We start from the raw sequence: 22,559 nt of genomic DNA on the forward strand, positions 1-22,559 counted from the left end.
AGAAGGTGTGAAAATCCCAGAGGTGATCATTCTGTGGCTGGACTGAGACCAGGTGGACACGCAGCCTAATGAGACCATGGAGATGCACGTTGTCTGCCTGGCAACAAAGCAGCACCTATTCACTCTCCCTTGAACACACAGTGGGGCTTTACTTACCCTAGAGAAAGCCAGGAGGATCTGGAGATAGACAGCAGGAAGGCATTAGTGAATCTTACTTCCATGGGTAAAAGTGGAGGACAGAGGCCATTCCGACTTCCAAATAAAATGTCTGAGGTCAGGGATAACCAATCAGGGACCACTGATCAAAAAACTTATTACTTATTTCCACAGAGAGGATTCATTCCCCACTCCACCCCCAATATCCTGACTCCTGACTCTCGAGGTATCATCCAATCAGTTACCAGTCCAGCAAATCCCACTTCCTTGATCTCTCAAATCCACCCACCCCTCTCCATCCCCATAGCCGCTGCCTTGGTTCTGGCCTCCCTCCTCTGTCACCTGGACCATGGCAAAAGTGCCGGACTGGTCTCCCTGTGGGTCCTTCCCCACCCAGTGTAATCAGCACATCACTGCCTGGGTAATTTGAAACAGATGAGACCATGTCACACCCCTGTGTAAAATTCCACAGGACTCCACTCTTCACAGCCACATTTTCAAATAAAGCTTCTTAACATGGCAATAGTAACTGCTACAGCTTATTGTTTACTATCTACCAGTGCCATGTGAGTAACACATCATCTCATTTGCTTCTCACAGCAACCCTAGGAGGTAGGTTAATATTTGCCCTTACTCTGTTTTTTATTTTTTGTTGCTGTTGTTTCATTTTGGGGTTTTGTTTTGTTGTGTTTTGTTTTTTGAAACACCACACAGCTTGTGAGATCTGTTTCCTGACCAGGGATTGAACCCGGGCCACGGCAGTGAAAGCTCATAATCCTAACCGCTACGCCACCAGGAAACTCCCTGCTTGTCCTTTTTATAGATGAGGAAACTGAAGCTAAGAAAGGAAGTGACTTGCCCAAGGTCACGAAACTGGCTCAGTGGCAAAGCCAGAAATGGCATACAAGTATCACAGCTTCCAAAGCCTGTGTTCCTCACATGCTATCGCCCACAAGATCCTTCATGATCTGGCTTTCCAGAATCACCTCTTTTACAACTGGACACTCCAACTTGGGTGAACTACTTGCAGGTCATTCGTTGTACAGGCTTCCGTTTATGCCACTCCCAATGTCTGCGATATGGTCCCAGCTCCCAGCCCTCTTCACCTGACTAAACCTGCTCACCCTGTAGGACTTGGATAAAGCAACACCTCCTCACAGAAGTCTACTGATGCCTCGGCCTGACTTACAAGCACCCTAAGTCCTCCTCCAGCAAACTTCCACAATAGCTTCATTCTATAGTGCTGCTGTTCTATCTCCTTGACTTAAAAAGAAAAAAAATTAACTCCTTGAAGACAGGGATGTGTACCTTGCTTACTTTGGTATTCCCAGCTTGCAGAGCAGAGCCAGGCAAACAGCAGAAGCTCAATTAGTGTTTACGCTTATTCTCTATTATGAGAAGCTGGCTGGGAACAGAAAAAGAACCCTGTGGTTGAATGAGAGCCCTGTATTCAACTCCTTAAAGGCTTTCAAAATCATGTCACATAAGCAGAGAGGAGTTGGCCAGAAAAGACGCGCCAGTCACACAGCAAAACCGGCAAAGCCAGGAGGAGAGCCCAGGCGGCCTGTCTCCCGCGTTCCAACACTGGAGATTCGGAGCACTTGCTGCCAAGGGACAGGCGGAATTCGTTCATCAGCAGGAGCTTCCTAGTCAGAAGACCCCGCGCTGAACCAGTCTGAGGGGACGTGACCGGAGACAGAAGGCGAGCGCCGGAGTCAGTGACTCCCTCGAGGAGGGAGGACCAGGATCCTCAGACCCGCCATGACCCTCGCCCTCACCGCCGAGCTCGCCCCTTCTCCCCAGGGCTCCAAAACCGACCGCGCAGGACCCCACGCCTCCCTCACCAACGCGGCTCACTTACCGCCACCCAACTTCCGGCAACCACGGCGCTGTCCGCCGCGCGCGCCCCGATGACGCAATTGGCCCCGCCCCCTCCAGCCGAGGTGGGGGGGGTGTTGTGGGGGAAGTGCGCACATGCGCACCCGGAGCCACGAGCCAGCAGGGTAAAGGAGCCCCTAGCACCCAGCTGAGTGGGAGGAACCTGAGCCGTGGGGAAGGCGGGGCCTCAAGAGGTGGGCCAGGACCCCTTGTGAGAGCTGATGGAGAGACTTTCTCCTATCACATGTGGGAATGTGTATATGCCCCTCAGGATGTTAAAAAAGTGCTCCTCCTTCTCTCTAGTGATTTCAGAGGATGACAGGAATTATCATTTCCGTTTTCCAGGAGAGGCAGCATCAAATGTATCACAGGGGCCGTTAGGGAGGCAGGTGTGGAGAGACGGGCCTTTTTAGTACGTAAAGGCCAGATGAAAGTCCACAGTGACCAACCTGCTCTTTCTAAACCAGGTATTATTCTCAAACCCCACCCCGCCCACTCTCAGTGGGGTAAAGGTATTCATTCTAAATGCTTTACTGAGCCAAGTGCCAAGCATTGGACAGGTGTGGAAGAGACAATAGTGGGTATAAACCTAATCTGACACGTAAGGCCGTGACTCTGATATAACTCTATTCACTACTATTTATTGACTATCCTATTTTCATGGTTTCCCATCTTTAGTCGTCACAAAGGTCCTACAAGGTAAAGGTTATATTATCCCCATTTTACACATGAAAGAACAGAGGCTAGGAGAAGTTGTGGCTTGTTGAAGGTTTAAGAGCTTTTGGCCTAGGATTCTAACGGAAGCCTGTTTGCTAAATAAGAAAACAAATCCAGACTTATTAAGGAGAACTTTATTCAGAAGGATTACTGCAAAGGGTGGGGGAGGGGAAGGGGCAAGACTATAGCTATGGGGAGACCACTCCAGCCGAAAGCTCTGCAGGTGTCTCAAGGGTTATGCAAAAGAGTTCTTCCTTCTCAGGAAGACTGAAGAAAGCTAGAGAGAACTGGATGTGGAAAGTGGGGAGAAAAGGGTGGCTTGCTTGATTCAATAGTAGTAAATCGGAGAATGTTTTACCTTGAGGCCAGTTATATGCTGGCTCAGGCTGAGGGTGGGTCAAAAGGAGCCTGGGGAAATGAGAGAAGTTTAAACTTTGGTTGATCAGCATTTTGTTCTGACTGATCAGTGGAGACCAGTAGTTCAGCAAATCATTTATAAGGTAAAGAAAGGGAATTCAGAAGGACTGTGTCTAGCCTTGCCACAGGTAAACAAGGGAAGCATCTGCAAGTCTTACGTTGGTCCTATGGGAATGGATGTCTCTTTGCAGTAAACCATTTCCAGAGCACAAAAGAGTGGGGGGATTTCTTCACCATCACTGTTTCTCAAGAGTGCAGGGCTCAGGTAGAATTCAACTTTGTCAACTCTTTCCATTTTATCAGGCTCCTCTCCTGCCACTGCCCCCTCGGACCGCATGCTTGGGTCACACTAAACTAATTCTGGTGTTTAAAGCACACTCTACTCACTCTGCTCTTTTACATCTCCATCCCTGCAGTATCCTCACTCGTCCTCTTACTCTTCAAAACACAGTTTTGAAATGTGGGTGAATCTTAGACAAAATGTTGAAGGAAAAAGAATCCATACAATATGATTCCACATACGGAAATTCTAGAATCAGCAAAACTAATCTATAGTGAAACAAGTCAGATCAGTGGTTGCCTAGGGTATAAAGGGGAGCAGTGTCTGCAAAGTGCCATGAGAAACTTTCTGAGGTGATAGAAATGTTCTATATCTTGATTGAGATCGGGATGACATGGGTGTTCACATTTCTGAAAACTCATTGAACTGTACATTTAAAATGGGTGCATTTTACTGTATATATTGAATGTAATAAACTTGGTCCAAAAAAAACCCAGTGGGGATGTCACCTCCTAGGTGAAGGCATGCCTGACATCCACCTGCCGCTGTGTTTCACTTGATTAAGCACCTGTGAGGCTGAGTTGACGTTAGTTCTTTATAAGGTTTCCTCTGCTGGACTTCTAGATCCTTGTAATGAATACATTTTTTGCAGTTTCCACCCAGCTCACAACGATTCCTGCTTCTCTGGGAACTGTTGGTCCTCCAGCCATGTTTGTGCCACATGTGCCAACTGGCCCGCACCTCCCTTTACAGTTGACTGCATCAGAGGTGGATATAAGATGATTCTTCACCCTCAGCTTTGGACTTTTGAACTGATACTCACAGCGAGTAGGAACAGGAATAATTCACATAGGTCAACAGCAGCAGTCTAGCAGGAACTTCCTTGGATTCTGGTTGTTGACGTTCCTGCGGCTGCCTTGGCTCAAGCCTTTCAGAGATGAGGTCATCCAAAGTGTTACTGGATTCAGTTAAGAATCCGCCAATGCAGGGGACATGGGTTCGAGCCTTGGTCTGGGAAGATCCCACATGCTGCAGAGCAACTAAGCCTGTGTGCCACAACTACTGAGCCTGCGCTCTAGAGCCCGCGAGCCACAGCTACTGAGCGCTCATGCCACAACTACTGAGCCCGCGCTCCTAGAGCCCATGCTCCACAACAAGGGAAGCCACCGCCATGAGAAGCCCGTGCACCACAACGAAGAGTAGCTCCCGCTCACCGCAACTAGAGGAAGCCCATGCACAGCAATGAAGACCCAAGGCAGCCAAAAATAAATAAATAAATAAATAAATTTAAAAACCAGAAAAGACATATTCACCCAAGTGTGCACTGCACCACCAGTTAAGAAAAAAATAAGTGTTACTGGATTCCACAAAACACCCCAGTAGCGATTCACAAAGCTGGTTTCTGTCGCTTGTAACCCTGCAGTAGGTCCTTGAGGTAGAAGCCATGTCTGTATGTCCTCCACTGTCTCCTATGGCCTGGCCCCAAGGACTGGCCCAGGAAGTACTCAAAAGTGTGTCTTAAATTATTAGATGAGGGCTTCCCTGGTGGTGCAGTGGTTGAGAATCTGTCTGTTAATGCAGGGGACACAGGTTTGAGCCCTGGTCTGGGAGAATCCCACATGCCGTGGAGCAACTAGGCCCGTGAGCCACAACTACTGAGCCTGTGCGTCTGGAGCCTGTGCTCCACAACAAGAGAGGCCGCGATAGTGAGAGGCCCGCGTACCGCGATGAAGAGTGGCTCCCGCTTGCCACAACTAGAGAAAGCCCTCGCACAGAAACGAAGACCGAACACAGCAAAAATAAATTAATTAATTAATAAACTCCTACCCCCAACATCTTCTTAAAAAAAAAATTATTAGATGAGGTCTGGGCATCCAAAGTAGATGGTCACTTAGGTCACAAATGTGGCCTCCATGTTAGCAGGGAATTAGGGTGAGGCTCAGAGCAGAAGATCTGTTCCTGCTGCCCAGCATGGGGGAGACAGACCACTGGGGCACCAAGATGATAGAGCATCAAAAAAGATACAAGACCAGGAACCATAAAAAGGCAGAGAATGTTCTCAGACACAGTAGGGCAACGAGGCCCATGACACTTATTCAAGACCACAGAGATCCAGGTCAATGTACCTTCATCACTTGTCTTGCAGCTCAGTTGAGGACCCCTACCCCAATGGGAACCACTGCACAACCTAGACTTTGAAAGCCCAAGAAATTGTGGCATGATATGCTGGCAAATTAGATCTTAACAGCATTGTTTCTTTACAGCACTTAGAATGCGTCACAGCCAGGAGAGCCCAGCATCCTCTTCGCCCTGCTGTTAAGACTTGAATCTACCTTTTAGAAGACCCATCTTCAAAAGAGAGACAAGCGATTTTCTGCCAGCCAAGTAACCAAATGACCAATTTATCAAATGGCTAATCTGCAGACTCATGGATTTTCTAAATGGACATTTTGCTAATGTAAGCAGACAGGGTAGGGGGTCCCCAGAGAAAGAGAACTAGGCCTGGCTTCCTTTTTTTTTTTTTTTTTTTTTTTTTTTTTGCGGTACGTGGGCCTGTCACTGTTGTGGCCTCTCACATTGCGGAGCACAGGCTCCGGACGCGCAGGCTCAGCGGCCATGGCTCACGGGCCCAGCCGCTCCACGGCATGTGGGATTTTCCCGGACCGGGGCACGAATCTGTGTCCCCTGCATCCGTAGGCAGACTCTCAACCACTGCGCCACCAGGGAAGCCCAGGCCTGGCTTTCTTGACATAAGAGAAGCCATTTTTGGCCTAAGCCATTTTGTGATCTAAGCCTGGCCACAATGCTTATCTTTGAACAGGTCTCTGTAATTAATGATCTTAAAAGAACAACAACAACAACAACAAAATGCAGGAACAAACAACTGTTATCAGGCAAGAGAAGCAACAACAGCAAAAATAACATATCATTTGTAAAGACTCCCACTTCTGTTCCAATGGTGAAGACTAGCCTGAAGCACTTTCTTGAGCTGTTTTGCAGAATTTAATTCGCCCCCACCCTCAGGTGCTCAACCACCAGATCAACTGGAACCTAACGGCTGATGATGTGGACCTTTTAGGAACCTTGTGACTTCATTCAACGCCCATGCTCCTTCATGAAAATACATGTACCCCTAGCTTAAAACTTCCCCAATTTTGCTGTTGGGGAGACACTGCTTTGGGAAAGATCTCCAGGGTTCTCCTTACTTGCTGCAAGGAATAAATACTTCCTTCTCCCACTCTTGAGCTTGGTTGTGTCTTTCGGATCGATATGCACCAAGAGGCAAACCCAGTTTTTCGCGAAACACTAACTTACCAACGTCTAAGGTTTATGGCGATGTCTACTGCATGGAATGGCTTTGCAAACTTTTATAGATTTATATGATGTTGTAGTTGATGGTTTTCATGTTGCCTTCAGAGAGGCATTTGAAAGAATTTTCTCTTTACCAAAAATTAAGGATGGCTTTATTCTTCCTTTGACTATGCTTAACTTATGAACACATTAATGAAGAATATATTCTTGAATGTAGATTTTTCTTGAGTGTATTAATATCATGGCACTCAGTTTATGCTCTTTCTGTCTCCTGCTTTTCACTTCTCCTTCTGTCTCCTTTCCCATTCCTCAGTTTCTCACTTTGTCTTCCCCTAAATGTCTCCATCTCTCTGCCCCTTAATCTCTCCCCATCTCTGTCCCTCTACACTTCATTTCCCCCTTCCTCCCTCTTCTGTTCCTTGGTGTCCCCCATCTCTTCCCCTAGACCCCTGCTCTCTGACCCCCTCCACCCCATAATAGGGAAGAACCTTTGTATTCTATTACAAATTAATCACTAAAGGGATGTTGCCTATAGGCTTAAATTATACATAATGGCCCATCTCTGGGAACCCTGCCTCCCAGGTAATGAGCGTTAAGTGAAAATACTTTTGTTTAGCTCACAGGAAGCATCCTGGTCAGGCCCACCTGCGAATGGCTGCAGGAAGGAAGAAATGAACACACGCCCTCTGGAGTCTGGCCGGAACGAGGACTTTATCCCCTCTCCTTTTAGTATAAAATAAGCCGGAATTCTAACTCGGGAAGATGGCTCTTTGGGACACTAGTCCCCCTTCTTTCTGGTCCGCTGGCTTCCCAGATGAAGTCACCATTCCCAGCTCCCACAGCTCGTCTCTGGATTTACTGGCCTCTCACGCAGGAGCAGTAGGAGCTCGGACTCGGTAACAGCCCTGCCTCCCCTAGTTTCCTCTGATTTCTACCCCTTGTTTTCCCCTCTGTCACCTGGAGTCTATTCACCTCTATTTCTCCCCTCTCTGCAACTCGGTCTCTCCCTGCAACAGCAGTGATCTGGGGACAAAGCATATTGAACCTTCTTCAATATGTGGCTGTGAAGAAAAACAAAAATCTGTTACTCTAACTTCACAACAATTGCAGAAAACTTCTCTTAAAAACCTCACCCAAGATGCATTGTGGTAAACATTGTAAATAGTTACAAAGAAGCCAACATTTGGTCAATTTGACAAATTGGTCAGTGGAGGAATTGGCTTTAAGCTCATCAGCTTTAAGGCCATAAAAAGAAACCCAAAGGGGCTTCTGACTCTGCAAGTTTTAATCTAAAATCAAGGTCTCTGACAGCCTTTTCCAAGAAGGTATTTACTTTCATATTTTGGGCAGAGAGCCTGGTTCCAACTGGATTTTGTGTAAGCCATCAGCCACTGATTCTTTCCTGAGTGGGCTAGGGCTGAGTGACGTCTGCACCATAGTCCCTTGCCTTTCATGAATTTAAGAATTAATTCAAGCATACAGACTGGCGTAGGATGAGCAGGCTGATACCGTGGAGAGGAAGCCCATTCCACAATCAGATCTTGGACCTGGTCCTTACGAATCCCTCTGTGCTTTGGTTTGCCTACTTGTAAAAACACAGAAATCTGCCCCACGAGGTGTTGTAGAGATTAGATTACACTGGTAAAGCACAAAAGGATACGCTCAGTATATTTTGAAACTCCTTGAGTCCCACTGGGTACCATTCACTCTGCAAGCACCGTGAACACTGTACACACTAATCCATGGACCTTGTTTATTATGCTCCGGCAATTTATAGTGACCATTCTTTGTTCTTGTCAGATTCAAATCCAAGTCTCCTTGACCCAAAGTCAGGGCTCATAACCACTCCTCTTCACTAGTTGCCTCATCTGTTCATCAACATCAATAACAGGCACTTAGCCATTAGTCTGCGTGGGGTAGTCCTGAAAAAGACTTAAAAGTGCTCCTTGGTCCTGAGGGGTCCTGGGAAGCAACTCTTCCTGGTTTCTGACCTGGAAACAGACCATCTGCAGGATAATCTAAACCAGGATAAAAGTCTCCTTAACTCCCCCAGTTTTGAGGGAGAAGAACTTTGGGAGATGCAAAGTAGAGAGTGAAGCTCGTCATAAAAAGTCAGTCCTTTTCTAAAGATGTTTACAAATGTGAATGTATATATCCTTACAAAACCAAAGAGAAACCTTGTATCAGATCTTATAACATTTGACATTACATTTCAATGCATCTTCTCAGTCCAAGAGACTCAGAAAGGTAGTATTAAATCAATCAAACTTGTAACAGTATAGTTTCAAAGATCATATTTTAGGTAGGTAAAAAATCTCTCATTTTAACAGATCATGCAAACAGGAACATAAGACATAAATTACCAGCTTGTACAGGCACTCCCACTAGCTACATATATTACAGTTTAGCATTGAGTTTTAAAATATAAAACACAACCAGATTGCAACATAAACACCAAGTAAATCTGCGTGTTCCCATGCCTTTGCTAGTTTTGACTTAAGAGGTGTGCCTAAAAAAGAACACGATGACTTTTCTTGGATCAACAGCAAAACTCACAGATGAAAATGCACACTGTCCCTTCAAAAGTATCACCTCTGTGGCCACAAACATCTTCTATGTCAGCTCTTCCTGCTCTCAATATACCCTTTTTTTGTTTGTTTGTTTGCGGTACGTGGGCCTCTCACTGTTGTGGCCTCTCCTGCTGCAGAGCACATGCTCTGGACGTGCAGGCTCAGCGGCCATGGCTCACGGGCCCAGCCGCTCCGCGGCATGTGGGATCCTCCTGGGACTGGGGCACGAACCCATGTCCCCTGCATCGGCAGGTGCACTCTCAACCACTGAGCCACCAGAGAAGCACCCCCCTTTTTATAAAAAATAAATTTACTTATTTATTTATTTTTGGCTGTGTTGGGTCCTCATTGCTGCACGCAGGCTTTCTCTAGTTGCAGTGAGCAGGGCCTACTCTTCGTTGCAGTGCGCAGACTTCTCATTACGGTGGCTTCTCTCGTTGCAGAGCACAGGCTCTAGGCGTGCAGGCTTCAGTAGTTGTGGCACACAGGCTTAGTTGCTCCGCAGCATGTGGGATCTTCCCTGACCAGGGCTCGAACCCATGTCCCCTGTGTTGGCAGGCGGATTCTTAACCACTGTGCCACCAGGGAAGCCCTCAATATACTCTTGAGAATTGCCACCACTCTCAGGAATTGCATGTGTGTGTGTGTGTGTGTGTGTGTGTGCGTGCGTGCTGAATAGAACAAATTTTTGCCTTTAGTAGAAAATGTGTTACGATGAGCTGAAACCACAGGATGTTCACTCTAGCTCTCCTATAACTAGCTGTGTGATCTCAGCCACCTTATTTCATCCTGCTGCACTTCATTCTGCTTCTCTAGTAATACCACCCTCCCGTTGTGGGGTGTCATGGGGCTTAAATGACATCAACCTGGCACAGCCCTCAAGAAATATGGCTTTCTTCTCCCCACACTCCCCTTTTTGGTTTTTAATGAACAACCATTTAAAAAATATTCTTTTCTCTTTGAGGGCAGCATTTAGCCTTTTTTTTATAGCAAAAAAGGAATTTGGGTTTGAAAATGATGGATGTGCAGACTGCACAATTTCCTATCAACTCTAAGATGTGCATGAGTGAGAAATAATGAGGCAGAATTTCCAAGGTGGTTCAAACACTGGGTCTGGAGAAGGCTGTAAAAGAGGCTCAGAGGAGAGGTGTTCTGAGAAGTAGCAGTCACAGGGGAATAGCTGTCCTGCCTCTCAAGGTGACCCCTGGCAGCGGACAGCATCTGTCTGCGTGTATCAATATAAGGTCTCTGCACAGTCGTATAGCTCCATTCCAGGAAGGCTCCAGAGTTCTGCCTACTTCTCTACTGGAAACTCTACCCACCTGTCCCTTCGGTTGCCCATTAATTCGAGTCTGAAAGCTTGAATTACAGTGTGAGTCTGAGGCGCCCACATTTCCCGAGGAGCAGGAGAGCCCAACCAGATCGGATTCTCTTGGAAGTATTCTGCTCTCAGGGTACAGTCTCTCTGCTGACCACCGCCATCTGCTCTTCTTCCAACGGTGCCTATGATCTTTCCAAACTACCCAGCCCCTAAGGCTGTTCTTTTGGCTCCAGAAAGCCCAGGTGTCTGGCAATGCACAGGCTTCCTCCTCTATTTCCTTCAGGGACATCGTAAGCATCACTTAGTTGCATGCCCTCGTAGCCTCCCTTAGGAGCGAATGTGCAGAATTTTCTTGAACGTCTTCTTGAAGTTCTCGTTGCACAAGGGGTAGATGAGGGGGTTCAACGTGGAGTTGATGTAGCCCAGCCAGATGGTGAACATGTGCACATGTTGGTTACAGCAGCTCTCGCAGAAGGCAATGACCATGAAGAAGATGAAGTAAGGAATCCAGCAAACGATGAAGGCCACCATGATAAAACCCAATTGTTTGGCGGCCTTCCGTTCTCGGTTCACGTGCAACACAGACACGTACTGTCTTGAATGTGAGCAAAGCCTCTTCCAGGTGAACTTGATATAATCCAGGCCTGTGCTAGACTCACTGTTCGATTTGGCTTCCCCTCGTGCCAACTCTGGGGCGGTGTCTGAGTCTGTCCGGGAGAAGGACTGGCTGTCACCTAGGATCTGATCCTCTAGTGTCTCCTTGGCCCCATGCGTGTTCAGGCCCTGCTCGCCCATCTCGAGCTGGCTCTGGCTCTGGCTGATGGCTGCGTACTCCCGGCCACTCCCGTCTGCCTCCATCTGCGTCTGCACAATGTTAAGTGGGGAGCAATGGAATTTGTCCAGTCCTCCATCCTTCTCTTGGCTGGAGACACCTGGAGACTTTATCTCCTTTGGGTCTTGGGATGCTGGCTTCAAGACAGGTCCACCACCGGCATCTTTCGGCTTCCTTTTCAGAACTTCCCCGGGAGACTCCTTCCCTGGTTTCTTAGCGCCCACCCTGAGGTCCTCTGGCTTCAGCTTGTCTTCAGAGAAGGACGGGAGGGATCCGTTGATGAGCTCCCGCTGCTGACGGTGCTGCTGTACAGCCTTGTAGATCTTAGCGTAGAACCAGAGCATGAGCGAGGTGGGCAGGTAGAAGTTGATGATGGCAGTCATGACCTTGAACCAGGTGACATTGTAGAAGTCCGTCTCGCACTTGTCCTCCCGGTGCCCTGAGGTCTTCGACATGAAGCGCTGCCAGCCCAGAATGGGAATAACCCACAGGAAGGAGAGAAACCAGGCTGCCAAGATGGTGGCCGACGCTCGGGTCTTGGTGCGATACCTCAGGTATCTGAGGGGCTGCTGCACAGAGCGGTAGCGATCAACGCACAAGATGAAGATGCTGAAAATGGACGCTGTGCTGGCCACATAGTCCATGGAAAGCCAAAAGAGGCAGAGAGGGCGTCCCAGGGACCACCTGGACATGAGGAGGTAGAGGATGTTCACGGGCATGACGACGGCCCCCACAATCAGATCGGCCACCGAGAGGCTGACAATGTACAGGTTCCCCACTGTGTGTAGCTTCCGCTCGCTGTGCACAGCATACAGGACCAGCAGGTTGAGTCCCACTGTGACCAAGGAGATGGCGCTCAGGACCACCACCAGGGACATCATTTGGGGGTTGGGTGTGGTGGTCTTGTTCCCCTCACACATCTTGTCTTCCAAGACGCTGGAGGAATTGGGAAGGGTCATTGGCACAAGAGTAGCCTCCAGCTATGGCTCACTCCCTGGGAGGAAAGACACAAGGATTCAGGTCAGAGCCCCGGTGATCAGCAGAGTCACTCAGTGCTATCACAGTGATCAAGCTAGGGTTGTATACTGTCGGGGCTGATAGACTGCTGGTTACCTACAGCCTATATCCCCTGCTTCTTTAGCCATTCCTTCCTCCCTTCCTTCACTTGATGACTATTTACTGCATTCCTGGGCATTGTTCTAGGTACTGGGAATAGAGCAGTGAACAAAACAAAAACCTCTGTCCTCAAGGAGCTCACATTCTAGTGAGGGGAGGGGTGAGCAAAAACAAGGGGAGGTTTGTACAAGTCCCATGTTGCACATGTCCTGGGAGATGGGCTGCATCATGACTGGTCTCAGCTGCATATGCCCCCTCGTTCCTCTTTGCCAGTGGCTGGTCTAGGAGTGGGTTTGAAACACAACTCCTAGAAGCCAAGGAAGTAGATGGGGAAGTCTCATGGCAGAGATGCGGTTCTGGAAAGTTCTTCCTCACTGACAAATGAGCAAAACAAGTAAAAGGGTGTTTCCCACTTGCCCTCTTCTTTGTGACAGGAAGTGATGCACGGGGCTATGACAGTCATCTTGGGGCCATCAGGGAAGCAGCACTGAGACGCCAGCCCAGAGACCTGTTATTACTGAGCTGCTGAACTGACCCTGGAATCATCTTCCTTAAGGCTGGTTATTATCGGAAATAATTAAATATCTTCTTTGCTTAAGTCACTGTTGTGGGAGTTTTTACTTGCATCTAAAAGCACTCCTAACCAATACAGAAGAGGCTACCAGGACACACAAAGCATGAAACAAATCTAGAAAGTCTCCCTAGATGAATGGTTCTCAAATGGGAAGAGGCTTATGTTATTTGAGAAAGCATATTCATTATTTTATATTTGAAATCTCTTTTCATTACATAAAATATGCAAAGTCATATGTAACAAAACCTTTGCTAGTGGGACTATACTGAAAATAGACTGGATCCTGCTATAGGTGACCCTCAATTGGGGAGGGAGGTCGAAGTAGGTATTAAAACTTCCACGAGGCATTGTTAGATTTTTATATTAATCAAAAAGTGGTATGAGTTTAAAGAAAACTGAGAAATACTCTAGCAAAAACATTATTTTTACATTAGGACAAAGCCAGATAAATTCTTGAGTAGAAGGCCAAATTCTTATGATTTTTTAAAGATAAAAAGCAAGACCCCAGGGCTTCCCTGGTGGCGCAGTGGTTGAGAGTCCGCCTGCCGATGCAGGGGACATGGGTTCGTGCCCCGGTCCGGGAAGATCCCACATGCCGTGGAGTGGCGGGGCCCGTGAGCCATGGCCGCTGAGCCTGTGCGTCCGGAGCCTGTGCTCCGCAACGGGAGAGGCCACAACGGTGAGAGGCCCGCGTACCGCAAAAAAAAAAAAAAAAAAAAGGCAAGACCCCAAATAAGCAAATGGACCTAATTAAACTTAAAAGCGTTTGCACAGTAAAGGGAACCATCAACAAAATGAAAAGACAACCTACTGAATGGGAGAAAATATTTGCAAATGATATGACTGATAAGGGGTTAATATCCAATATATATAATTAGCTCATACAACTCAACATCAAAAAACCAAAGAGGGCTTCCCTGGTGGCTCAGTGGTTAAGAATCCACCTGCCAATGCAGGGGACACGGGTTCAAGCCCAGGTCCAGGAAGATCCCACATGCCGCGGAGCAACTAAGCCTGTGTGCCACAACTACCGAGCCTGCGCTCTAGAGCCCGTGAGCCACAACTACTGAGCCTGTGCGGCACAACTACTGAGCCCGCACGCCTAGAGCCCATGCTCTGCAACAAGAGAAGCCACCGCAATGAGAAGCCCGTGCACCGCACCGAAGAGTATCCCCTGCTCGCCACAGCTAGAGAAAGCCTGTGTGCAGCAACGAAGACCCAAGGCAGTCAAAAATAAATAAATAAATTTTAAAAACGAAGAATCTGATTAAAAAATGGGTGGAAGACCTGAATAGACATTTCCAAAGAGGGCATGTAGCTGGCCAACAAACACATCAAAAGATGCTCAACATCACTAATCATCAGGGAAATGCAAGTCAAAACCACAATGAGAGATCACTTCACACCTGTCAGCATGGTTACCATCAAAACCCCCAAATAACAAATGTTGGTGAGGATGTGGAGAAACGGGAACCCTTGTACACTGTTGGTGGGAATGTAAATTGGTGCAGCCATTATGGAGAACAGTACGGAGGTTCCTTAAAAAACTAAAAATAGAACTGCCATACGACCCAGCAATCCCACACCTGGGTATGTATCTGAAAAAGACAAAAACACTGACTCAAAAAGAAAAATGTACCCCAATGTTCACAGCAGCATTATTTACAATTGCCAAGATATGGAAGCAACCTAAGTGTCCATCAACAGATGAATGGATAAAGAAGATTGTGGCATGTATATGTATATATATATATATATATATATATATATATATATATATATATATATATATATAATGGAATATTACTCAGCCATATAAAAGAATGAAATTTTGCCATTTGCAACAACATGGATGGACTTAGAGGGCATTACGCTTAGTGAAGTAAGTCAGACAGAGAAAGACAAATACTGTATGATATCACTTATATGTGGAATCTAGAAAACAAAACAAACTAGTGAATATAATTTTAAAAATGAAGATTCACGGATAGAGAGAACTAGTGGTTACCAGTGAGGAGGGGGAAGGGGGAAGAGACAAAATAGGGGTAGGGGATTAAGAGGTACAAACTACTGTGTATAAAATAAATAAGCTACAAGGATGTATTGTACAACACAGGGAATATAGCCAATATTTTATAATAACTATAAATAACCTATAAAAATATTGAATCACTATGTTGTATGCCTGTGACTTTTACCCATAACAAATATAATATACTTCAACTAAAAAAGAAAAAAAGCAAGACCCCAAGGCATTTGATTCTTGTGGAAGGAACCCTTTGAGTTACTTTGTTGGAAAAGCACCACATGGATAGCACGGATTTTGCTCCAGCTCCATCACTAATTTTCTGAGTGATCTCTCAGCCTGCATCTTCTCCCGTGGCATACGTGAGAGGCGGGGAGGTGATGGCTAAGACTTCCAGGTCTCCGTCTCAGAGGCTCGCGTTAGGTGTTCTTCCAAGCTCTGCACGGCCACAGCCAGGGTAGCCGTCCGACTCCTCCTAGTGTGCCTCCTCGGACTGCTTCAGCAGCGTCACCTTCTCTTCCTGTGACACAGTCCTACCCTCTGCTCCCATCACTTCCTGCTGTCAGCCTCAGGGGTCTCACCCACTCACCCGTCTCCACCCCAGCCATTACCTCTGTCAGGACAACCCCTGAATCTGTAGCTTCAGCCTGTACCTTTCTCCACTCCTAAAGCCAACACCCAATACCTTACAGCTTCCCCTTCAGCCCTGCCCAAGTCCAATTGCTTGGAACTGTCCACAGTCACCTCGGGAAGGAGGAAAGAAGGCTAGGGCCGTATGGTCTCAGGGATTTTTATTTTTTATTTTGGTTGCGAGGAAGCAAGAAGCACTTCCCGAAAATGCTCCCAGCTCGTCATTCCCCAGGTAGCTCTCACCTCCCACTTCCACAGGAGTGTCTGATTTCTGTCTTTCCTTATCGCCTCGAGGAAATTCCTCTCTTTTCTTATTTCTCTTTTTTCTCTTTGCCTCATACACACAGAGGAAAACAAATAATTTTTTTCATTGTGCATATATACTATTTATCATTCCACAATTCTATTTGACAGAAAATGATTTGTTTTTATATAAAAATCTATGTATTATTTTCCTTTTTGATTAAAAAAAAGTTTTCTTGATTGAACTGAGATCACTGAAATGAAAATTAGTGTGAAATTAATTGTTTAGGGGTGAAGTCTAGTGCTGTCTGCAACTTACTTGAAATTAATCAAAAAGTAAGTTGGATGGATGATTGGTTAGAAAAATGGATAAATGAATAGATATATGATAAAGCAAAAAGAGCAAAATGTTAATTTATGACCTGGGTGGTAGATATATGGGTGTTCACTATACAATGCTTCTAACTTTTCTATGTCATTGATACTTTTCATAATAAAATGTGGGAGAATATATAATAGATAAACAACAAGGTCCTACTGTATAGCACAGGGAACGATATTCACTATCCTATAATAAACAATAATGGAAAAGAATATGAAAAAGAATATGTATTTATATGTATAACTGGATCACTTTGCCATACACTAGAAACTAACAAAACATTATAAATCAACTATACTTCAATTTAAAAAAAGGTAAAATGGGGCTTCCCTGGTGGCGCAGTGGTTGAGAGTCCGCCTGCCGATGCAGGGGACACGGGTTCGTGCCCCGGTCCAGGAAGATCCCACATGCTGCGGAGCGGCTGGGCCCGTGAGCCATGGCCGCTGAGCCTGCACATCCGGAGCCTGTGCTCCACAGCAGGAGAGGCCACAACGGTGAGAGGCCCACACAGCGCAAAAAAAAAAAAAAAAAAAAATGTAAAATGTTGGAGAAAATTAATACAGCATAAGTTTATCTTCCTCACTTAACTATCACTATAAGCTCCCATTCTTTATCACATTTTCTCCTTCATAGCTTCGGCATGTTATTTTGCATAAAGCTAAAAGCAGGAAAAAGATCAAGAAATATTTGTTAAGTGAATAAATAAGTGAACGAGAGGCAGAGTGCTCTGAAATATCTCAGCTCAGAACTTATTCATTCAACAGATATTTACTGGTGAAAGGTTCCTTTTCAGCTCAGTGATCTGTTTTACGAGCAAGAAAACCCACTTTTGTTCTCTGAAACCACGCAATTCAGAAGAAAGATTCCTAGAAAGGCAAGTGCAGCACCCACGTTGCTAGAGCAGCATGTGGAAGTGCTGCTGGGGGCCTGGCGGGTCCCACTGGGAGGGAGGCCAAGAGGGCAGCAGGGGCGGCCACATCTGCATCTCCTGCGTGTCCCACTCAGGACCCGCTGCATAATTTGCGGGGCCCAGTGCAAAATAACAAACTAAAAAATTATTAATCATTTCAAGACGGAGGCAGCAGAACATTGAACCAAGCGCGGGGCCCTCCTGAGTGCAGGACCTGTGTGACTGCCATTCTGATCTCTCTTCTCTCACCCAGACACTGCAAAGGCTCCACTCTGTGACACAGCTAATGTAAGGTGCTTTCCTCTCCCTTGGGGACCTGCATTCCTTGGAACGATCCGTGAACAGTTTTCCCTCTCTAAATACCAGAGGGATGCCAGGCACTCCAGCAGAGGGTGGAAGGTATCTGAGGACACAGATTCTCATTTCACCCCATGCTGCGCAGGATGCCACACTCCCCTTGGGCTGCCCAGAGCCCATCGGGCTCTGAGGTGTCCTCTCTGGGGTCAAGGTCGAGCCTACAGAGAGGATGTGCCCTGGGGAGAGAGAACTGAACCTAAGGAGGTACTTGGGACAGGGCACTTTGAGAAGAAAGAACCAGGGCACCAAGGGGTCTTTCTAGTACCATGTCCCTCAAGGAGCGGGCCCTGGAGAGAGAGTTCTCAGCCGGCTCTGCCACTCGATGGGCTGTGTGAAGCCTAGGAAAACAGCCAGATCTCCAATTTCCTCACCTGTAAAGTAGGGAAAATTGTAACACCTCCCTCCCGGGGCTATCGGCAGCCTCAGCTGAGACAATGGGGTGGGAGAGCTCTGCTAACCCCCCGTGATAACAACTTGGTGACAGCAGAAATGAATCCTTTCTCTCTAAGAGGCTCACGTACACAAGCAAGCCATCATTTTTGAGTTAAGGCAGTGGCTCCATTCTAAAACCAGGGGACTTCCCTGGTGGTCCAGTGGTTAAGATTCCGAGCTCCCAATACAGGTGGCCCGGGTTCGAGCCCTGGTCAGGGAACTAGATCCTGCATGCCGCAACTAAGAGACTGCACGCCGCAACTAAAGATCCCACATGCTGCAACGAAGATCCTGCGTGCCTCAACTAAGACCCGGTGCAGCCAAAAAAAAAAGACCATGCTTATTCAAAAAAAAAAAGAAAAAATTAGCTGCAGTTGAATTTTTACTAGAGTGATTACAAGTCTAATCCAATCAGGTCCATGTGCCAGCAAATAAACAAAGGGAGCCAACAGCCCATCCACAGCCTGGGAGCGACGCCTGTGGCAGCTAAGATGGTAAGTCAAGCCCTGGGCTTTTCAGATATCGGTTATCAAGTGCCCACCACAAGCCCATAGGGAGGTCTTCTGATGATCCCAAGGTACAGAGGAGGAAACGGTGAGCTCAGGCTCAGAGGGGTGAAGCAACTTACTCAAGGTCACACAGCTAGAAGTGGTTGGTGAAGCCAAGATTCAAAACTAGGTCTAACTCAGAAGTTTCCAACCTTCGTTCTACTGACATTTTGAGCTGGATAATTCTCTGTTGTGAAGGGGTGTCCTGTGCATGCTTGGACGTTTAGCAGCATCCCTGGCTTCTACTCAACAGACGCCAGCAGCACCCTCCCCCGATTCCCAGACACGACAACCAAAAATATCTCTAGACATTTCCAGATATCCACTGGGAAGCAAAATGATCTGTAGGTGAGAATCACTGATCTAACTGAAGAATATGCCAAAGAAAACAGCTTTCAGCTCGAACTAAGGAAGGAGTTTCTAAAAATAGGTGTTATCTAACAGTGCAATGAATTGCCTTTGAGAGATACGAAGCACCCCATCACGGGAGGTATCCAAGAAGAGGTGGCTCTGGCTCCAAATCAGAAATACTCCTGCTTTCTCAGTGGTAATTGTTGGTTTTAGATAAAAGGGGTCGACAGGGGCTTCCCTGGTGGCGCAGTGGTTGAGAGTCCACCTGCCGATGCAGGGGACAGCAGTTCGTGCCCCGGTCTGGGAGGATCCCACATGCCGTGGAGTGGCTGGGCCCGTGAGCCATGGCCGCTGAGCCTGCGCGTCCGGAGCCTGTGCTCCGCAACGGGAGAGGCCACAACAGTGAGGGGCCCGCGTACCGCAAAAAAAAAAAAAAAAAAAAAAGGGGGGGTCGACGGACAGGAATTTCTGTTGACAGCCAGGAAGGGGAGGCAAGAGGAACTGGAGGCTTTGGAGAGATACTACCAGGAAACGAGGCTCCCGGTGGCCTCACCCTCTCCACTTTCCTCCTCATTTCAGCAATGCTGGTCCACAGAAGGCTTGGAGCTCATTTGGGTAGTAGAATAGTGCAGCAGTTAAGAAGCCAGGCTTTGTAAATCAGCAAACCTCTGCTCTCATCCTGCTTCTGCACTAATTAGCTGGGCAAGATATTTCACTTCAAGAAGCTTCAGTACTCCTCACCTCTAAAATGGGGATAAACACCTAGTACAGAGCCTGACATATAAGAAGTGCTCATTTAAAAGCGGCTGTTGTGTTTTCCATTTCTTGGTGAGTGACACACCGACCCCACAGCCAGCCCTGCTGAGCTCAGAAGAATCATCCTTGACCTCTCCCTGTTTTTCACTGTGGCAGAAAATGCTAACAGTTTCCCAATATCAGTTCTCTTCTATTTAGAAATTGACTTCTGTTATTTAACTGAAAACATGGCTGCCTGGAATAGAGACTACATTTCCCAGGCTCCTTTGTGGCTGACATGTATGACCATGTGACTAAGTTCCAATGAAATGGAAATGAAAACGTAGTTTGCAACTTCCAGAAAGCAACCCTAAAGGGAGGATGTGTTCTTTTCTTTGGCTCTTCATCCTTCCAGCTGGCTGGAATGTTGACAGGATGAATAGAGCTTAAGCAGCCATCTTGGGACCATGAGGAAGAGGCTCAAAATGAGGAAGGTGAAGCAGTAATTTGGAAGGAGTTGAGGTCCCTGATGATCATGGAGCTGCCATACCAGCTAGAACCACATCTGGATTAGCTTGGCTTTTCTATCATGCACACCCAAAATGAATCCTAACTGATACACTGCCCCTGACTTCAAGGAATTTGTCAATTAGGATGAGAATAAAGGCAAAAGATAAACGAACAGCATCAGAAAAATTAAATTAAAAATTCTACAATGCAACTGGGACAAGTGTGATAACTAAGGTAAGATCAAAGCAGGTGGCAGGACAGGGGAGGGAGGAACAGCCTCTCCCAAGGTACAGTGGGAATGTCAAGAAGGACATCACAGAATGGGTGATGTGTGACTGGGCTTTGAAGGATGAGTAGAAGTTTGCAGGGAGGAAGAAAAAGGAATGTAAGGGTGAGTAAAAGAAAGAATAAATGTATAGAGCTGAGTTTGAGGAGTTGGGAGGGAATCGCTGGAAGTGACTGGAGCACAGAATGAGGAGTCTGGAGACGCAGGTTGGGGCCTAGGTATAAGGATTCACTTTTACCCTCTATGCCTTTGCCTGTGCTGTTTCCCCTGCCTGGAGCGCCCTCTTGCCTTGAAGCTCTTAGCTGCTCCTCTTTCTGTGTTCCACAACAGTTCTAACACTCCCCTTTACATCAGCTATCTTATCATTCTTTCTTTACTTGGTTCTCTCCAACTACAAGGGGGTACCTCTAGCACAGGGAGTGTGCCCACTGTTTCTGAAGGTCAACACCCAGGGCCATAAAGGGGACACGCCCTACTTGATGGTAGGGGCCACACCTACCATTCTCCTGTGCTGGCACACGATAGATGCTCAAAAGAAGTTTACTGGATGAGCTCTGAAAAAAAGGCGCACATGGACAAAGCACAGCAGAAGACACAGGAAGTAGGACCTAAATGCAGAAGGTGTGGGCATACTTTTCACAGGGATCTTTAAGCCAACAAAAATTTGAGATAAGATTTGTCCTATTGATGAGTATTAATACCTTCCAGCAAACTTTCCTACGTTTTCTCGGAAACCTCTGGAAATTTCTTTCATGTTAATCCAAAACATGAATAAATATCTATGCACAAAAATGCTTACTGCAACATTATTCATGGTAGGAAATAAAAGGAAATAATCTAACATTTGGGAACTACACATATTATGGGATAGCTACAGTCATCGATAATCACATTTATGGGGCACCAGTAATGATATGGGAAAATGATTATGATGAAATTAAGTTTACAACAGACATTGTTTGTACAGGATGATGTCAACTCTATTAACAGGCTTAGAGAGAGAGTGAGTCTCTGCTATGTTAACAGTGGTTTCCTCCGGGTAGTAAATGATATTTATCATCTTTGGTATTTTCCAAGATTTCAACAACAAAGACATCTTAGTTTTATAATAGGGAGAATAAGAACTAACTGCACTCCTTTTAGAAAACAAAATAAAATAGATTTATTCCACTGGGAAAAAAAATTTTTAATGTCTTCCACATCCTTAGAACATCTTTTATTTTCTTTAGTAAACAGTGAGAGTTTGGGATTCCTTTCTTGATACATTCTAAACTGCCTCACCCATCACTCCCCATTCCAACTGCTCTGCCCTCTGCCCCACTTGCATTGGACGGTTATTGTGGTCAAGTAAGCCAGAACATTAAATTCTTTGCTCTAATTCTAAGAAAGAGATGCCATGCACGAGGGGGCCCCGAGGACTGCATATTCTCATCGAGTCTGTCCCGGACATCATTTCCATAAAACACCCAGGTTTATCAGTGCCACTGGCAGTGGTGCAGAGAGCTGAATGCAAACAGCAAAATTCCACTAGGAGCCCAGTGCTGCGGGAATGTGGCTGACTCGGAATCTAGGGCAATGCTGGGCCCACAGTTTGCTTCTGCGTAAGACTCAAGAGGCAGATGACCTTGTGGGCAGGCAGTGGCCCTGAAGATTTTTCAGGGGTGCGTGGAGGTACATATTCAAATGTCTACAGAGTCAGGCAGGAAAAGTTAATAAGAACGGAGGACTGTGTGTGGAGCACGACAGAGAGATGGGGGCTGGGGCAGCCAGGAGAGGATGTGCTTTGTCTAAAGAGGACAGCTGCCACTCAGATGCCACCAACCGCAGCAGGCCCAGATCTCTCTAATTTTAAAATGAAGTCTAAAAACTGAATTTTTGCATGAAATCTTTTAGTTTTTAATGTTGTCAATTAGTCAGTTGTTTCATTTGTTTTCTTGGACACTTAAACACAGGTCAAGCAAAAACACATTTGGGGG

At 46.5% G+C, this 22,559-nt stretch overlaps 1 protein-coding gene across 1 annotated transcript; it reads right to left on the reverse strand.

Annotated features, from left to right (window-relative positions):
* Positions 1 to 10,978: 10,978 nt before the first annotated feature.
* Positions 10,979 to 12,442, reverse strand: HRH1 (histamine receptor H1; the record flags this gene model as incomplete). The annotated part of the gene is made up of 1 exon (XM_082848145.1): positions 10,979 to 12,442. One exon carries the CDS (start codon positions 12,440 to 12,442, stop codon positions 10,979 to 10,981), a length of 1,464 nt encoding a protein of 487 aa, XP_082704271.1.
* Positions 12,443 to 22,559: the final 10,117 nt, after the last annotated feature.

This window comes from Leucopleurus acutus (genome assembly GCF_964270905.1).
Source record: "Leucopleurus acutus genome assembly, chromosome: 10".
Lineage (NCBI taxonomy): Eukaryota > Metazoa > Chordata > Mammalia > Artiodactyla > Delphinidae > Leucopleurus > Leucopleurus acutus.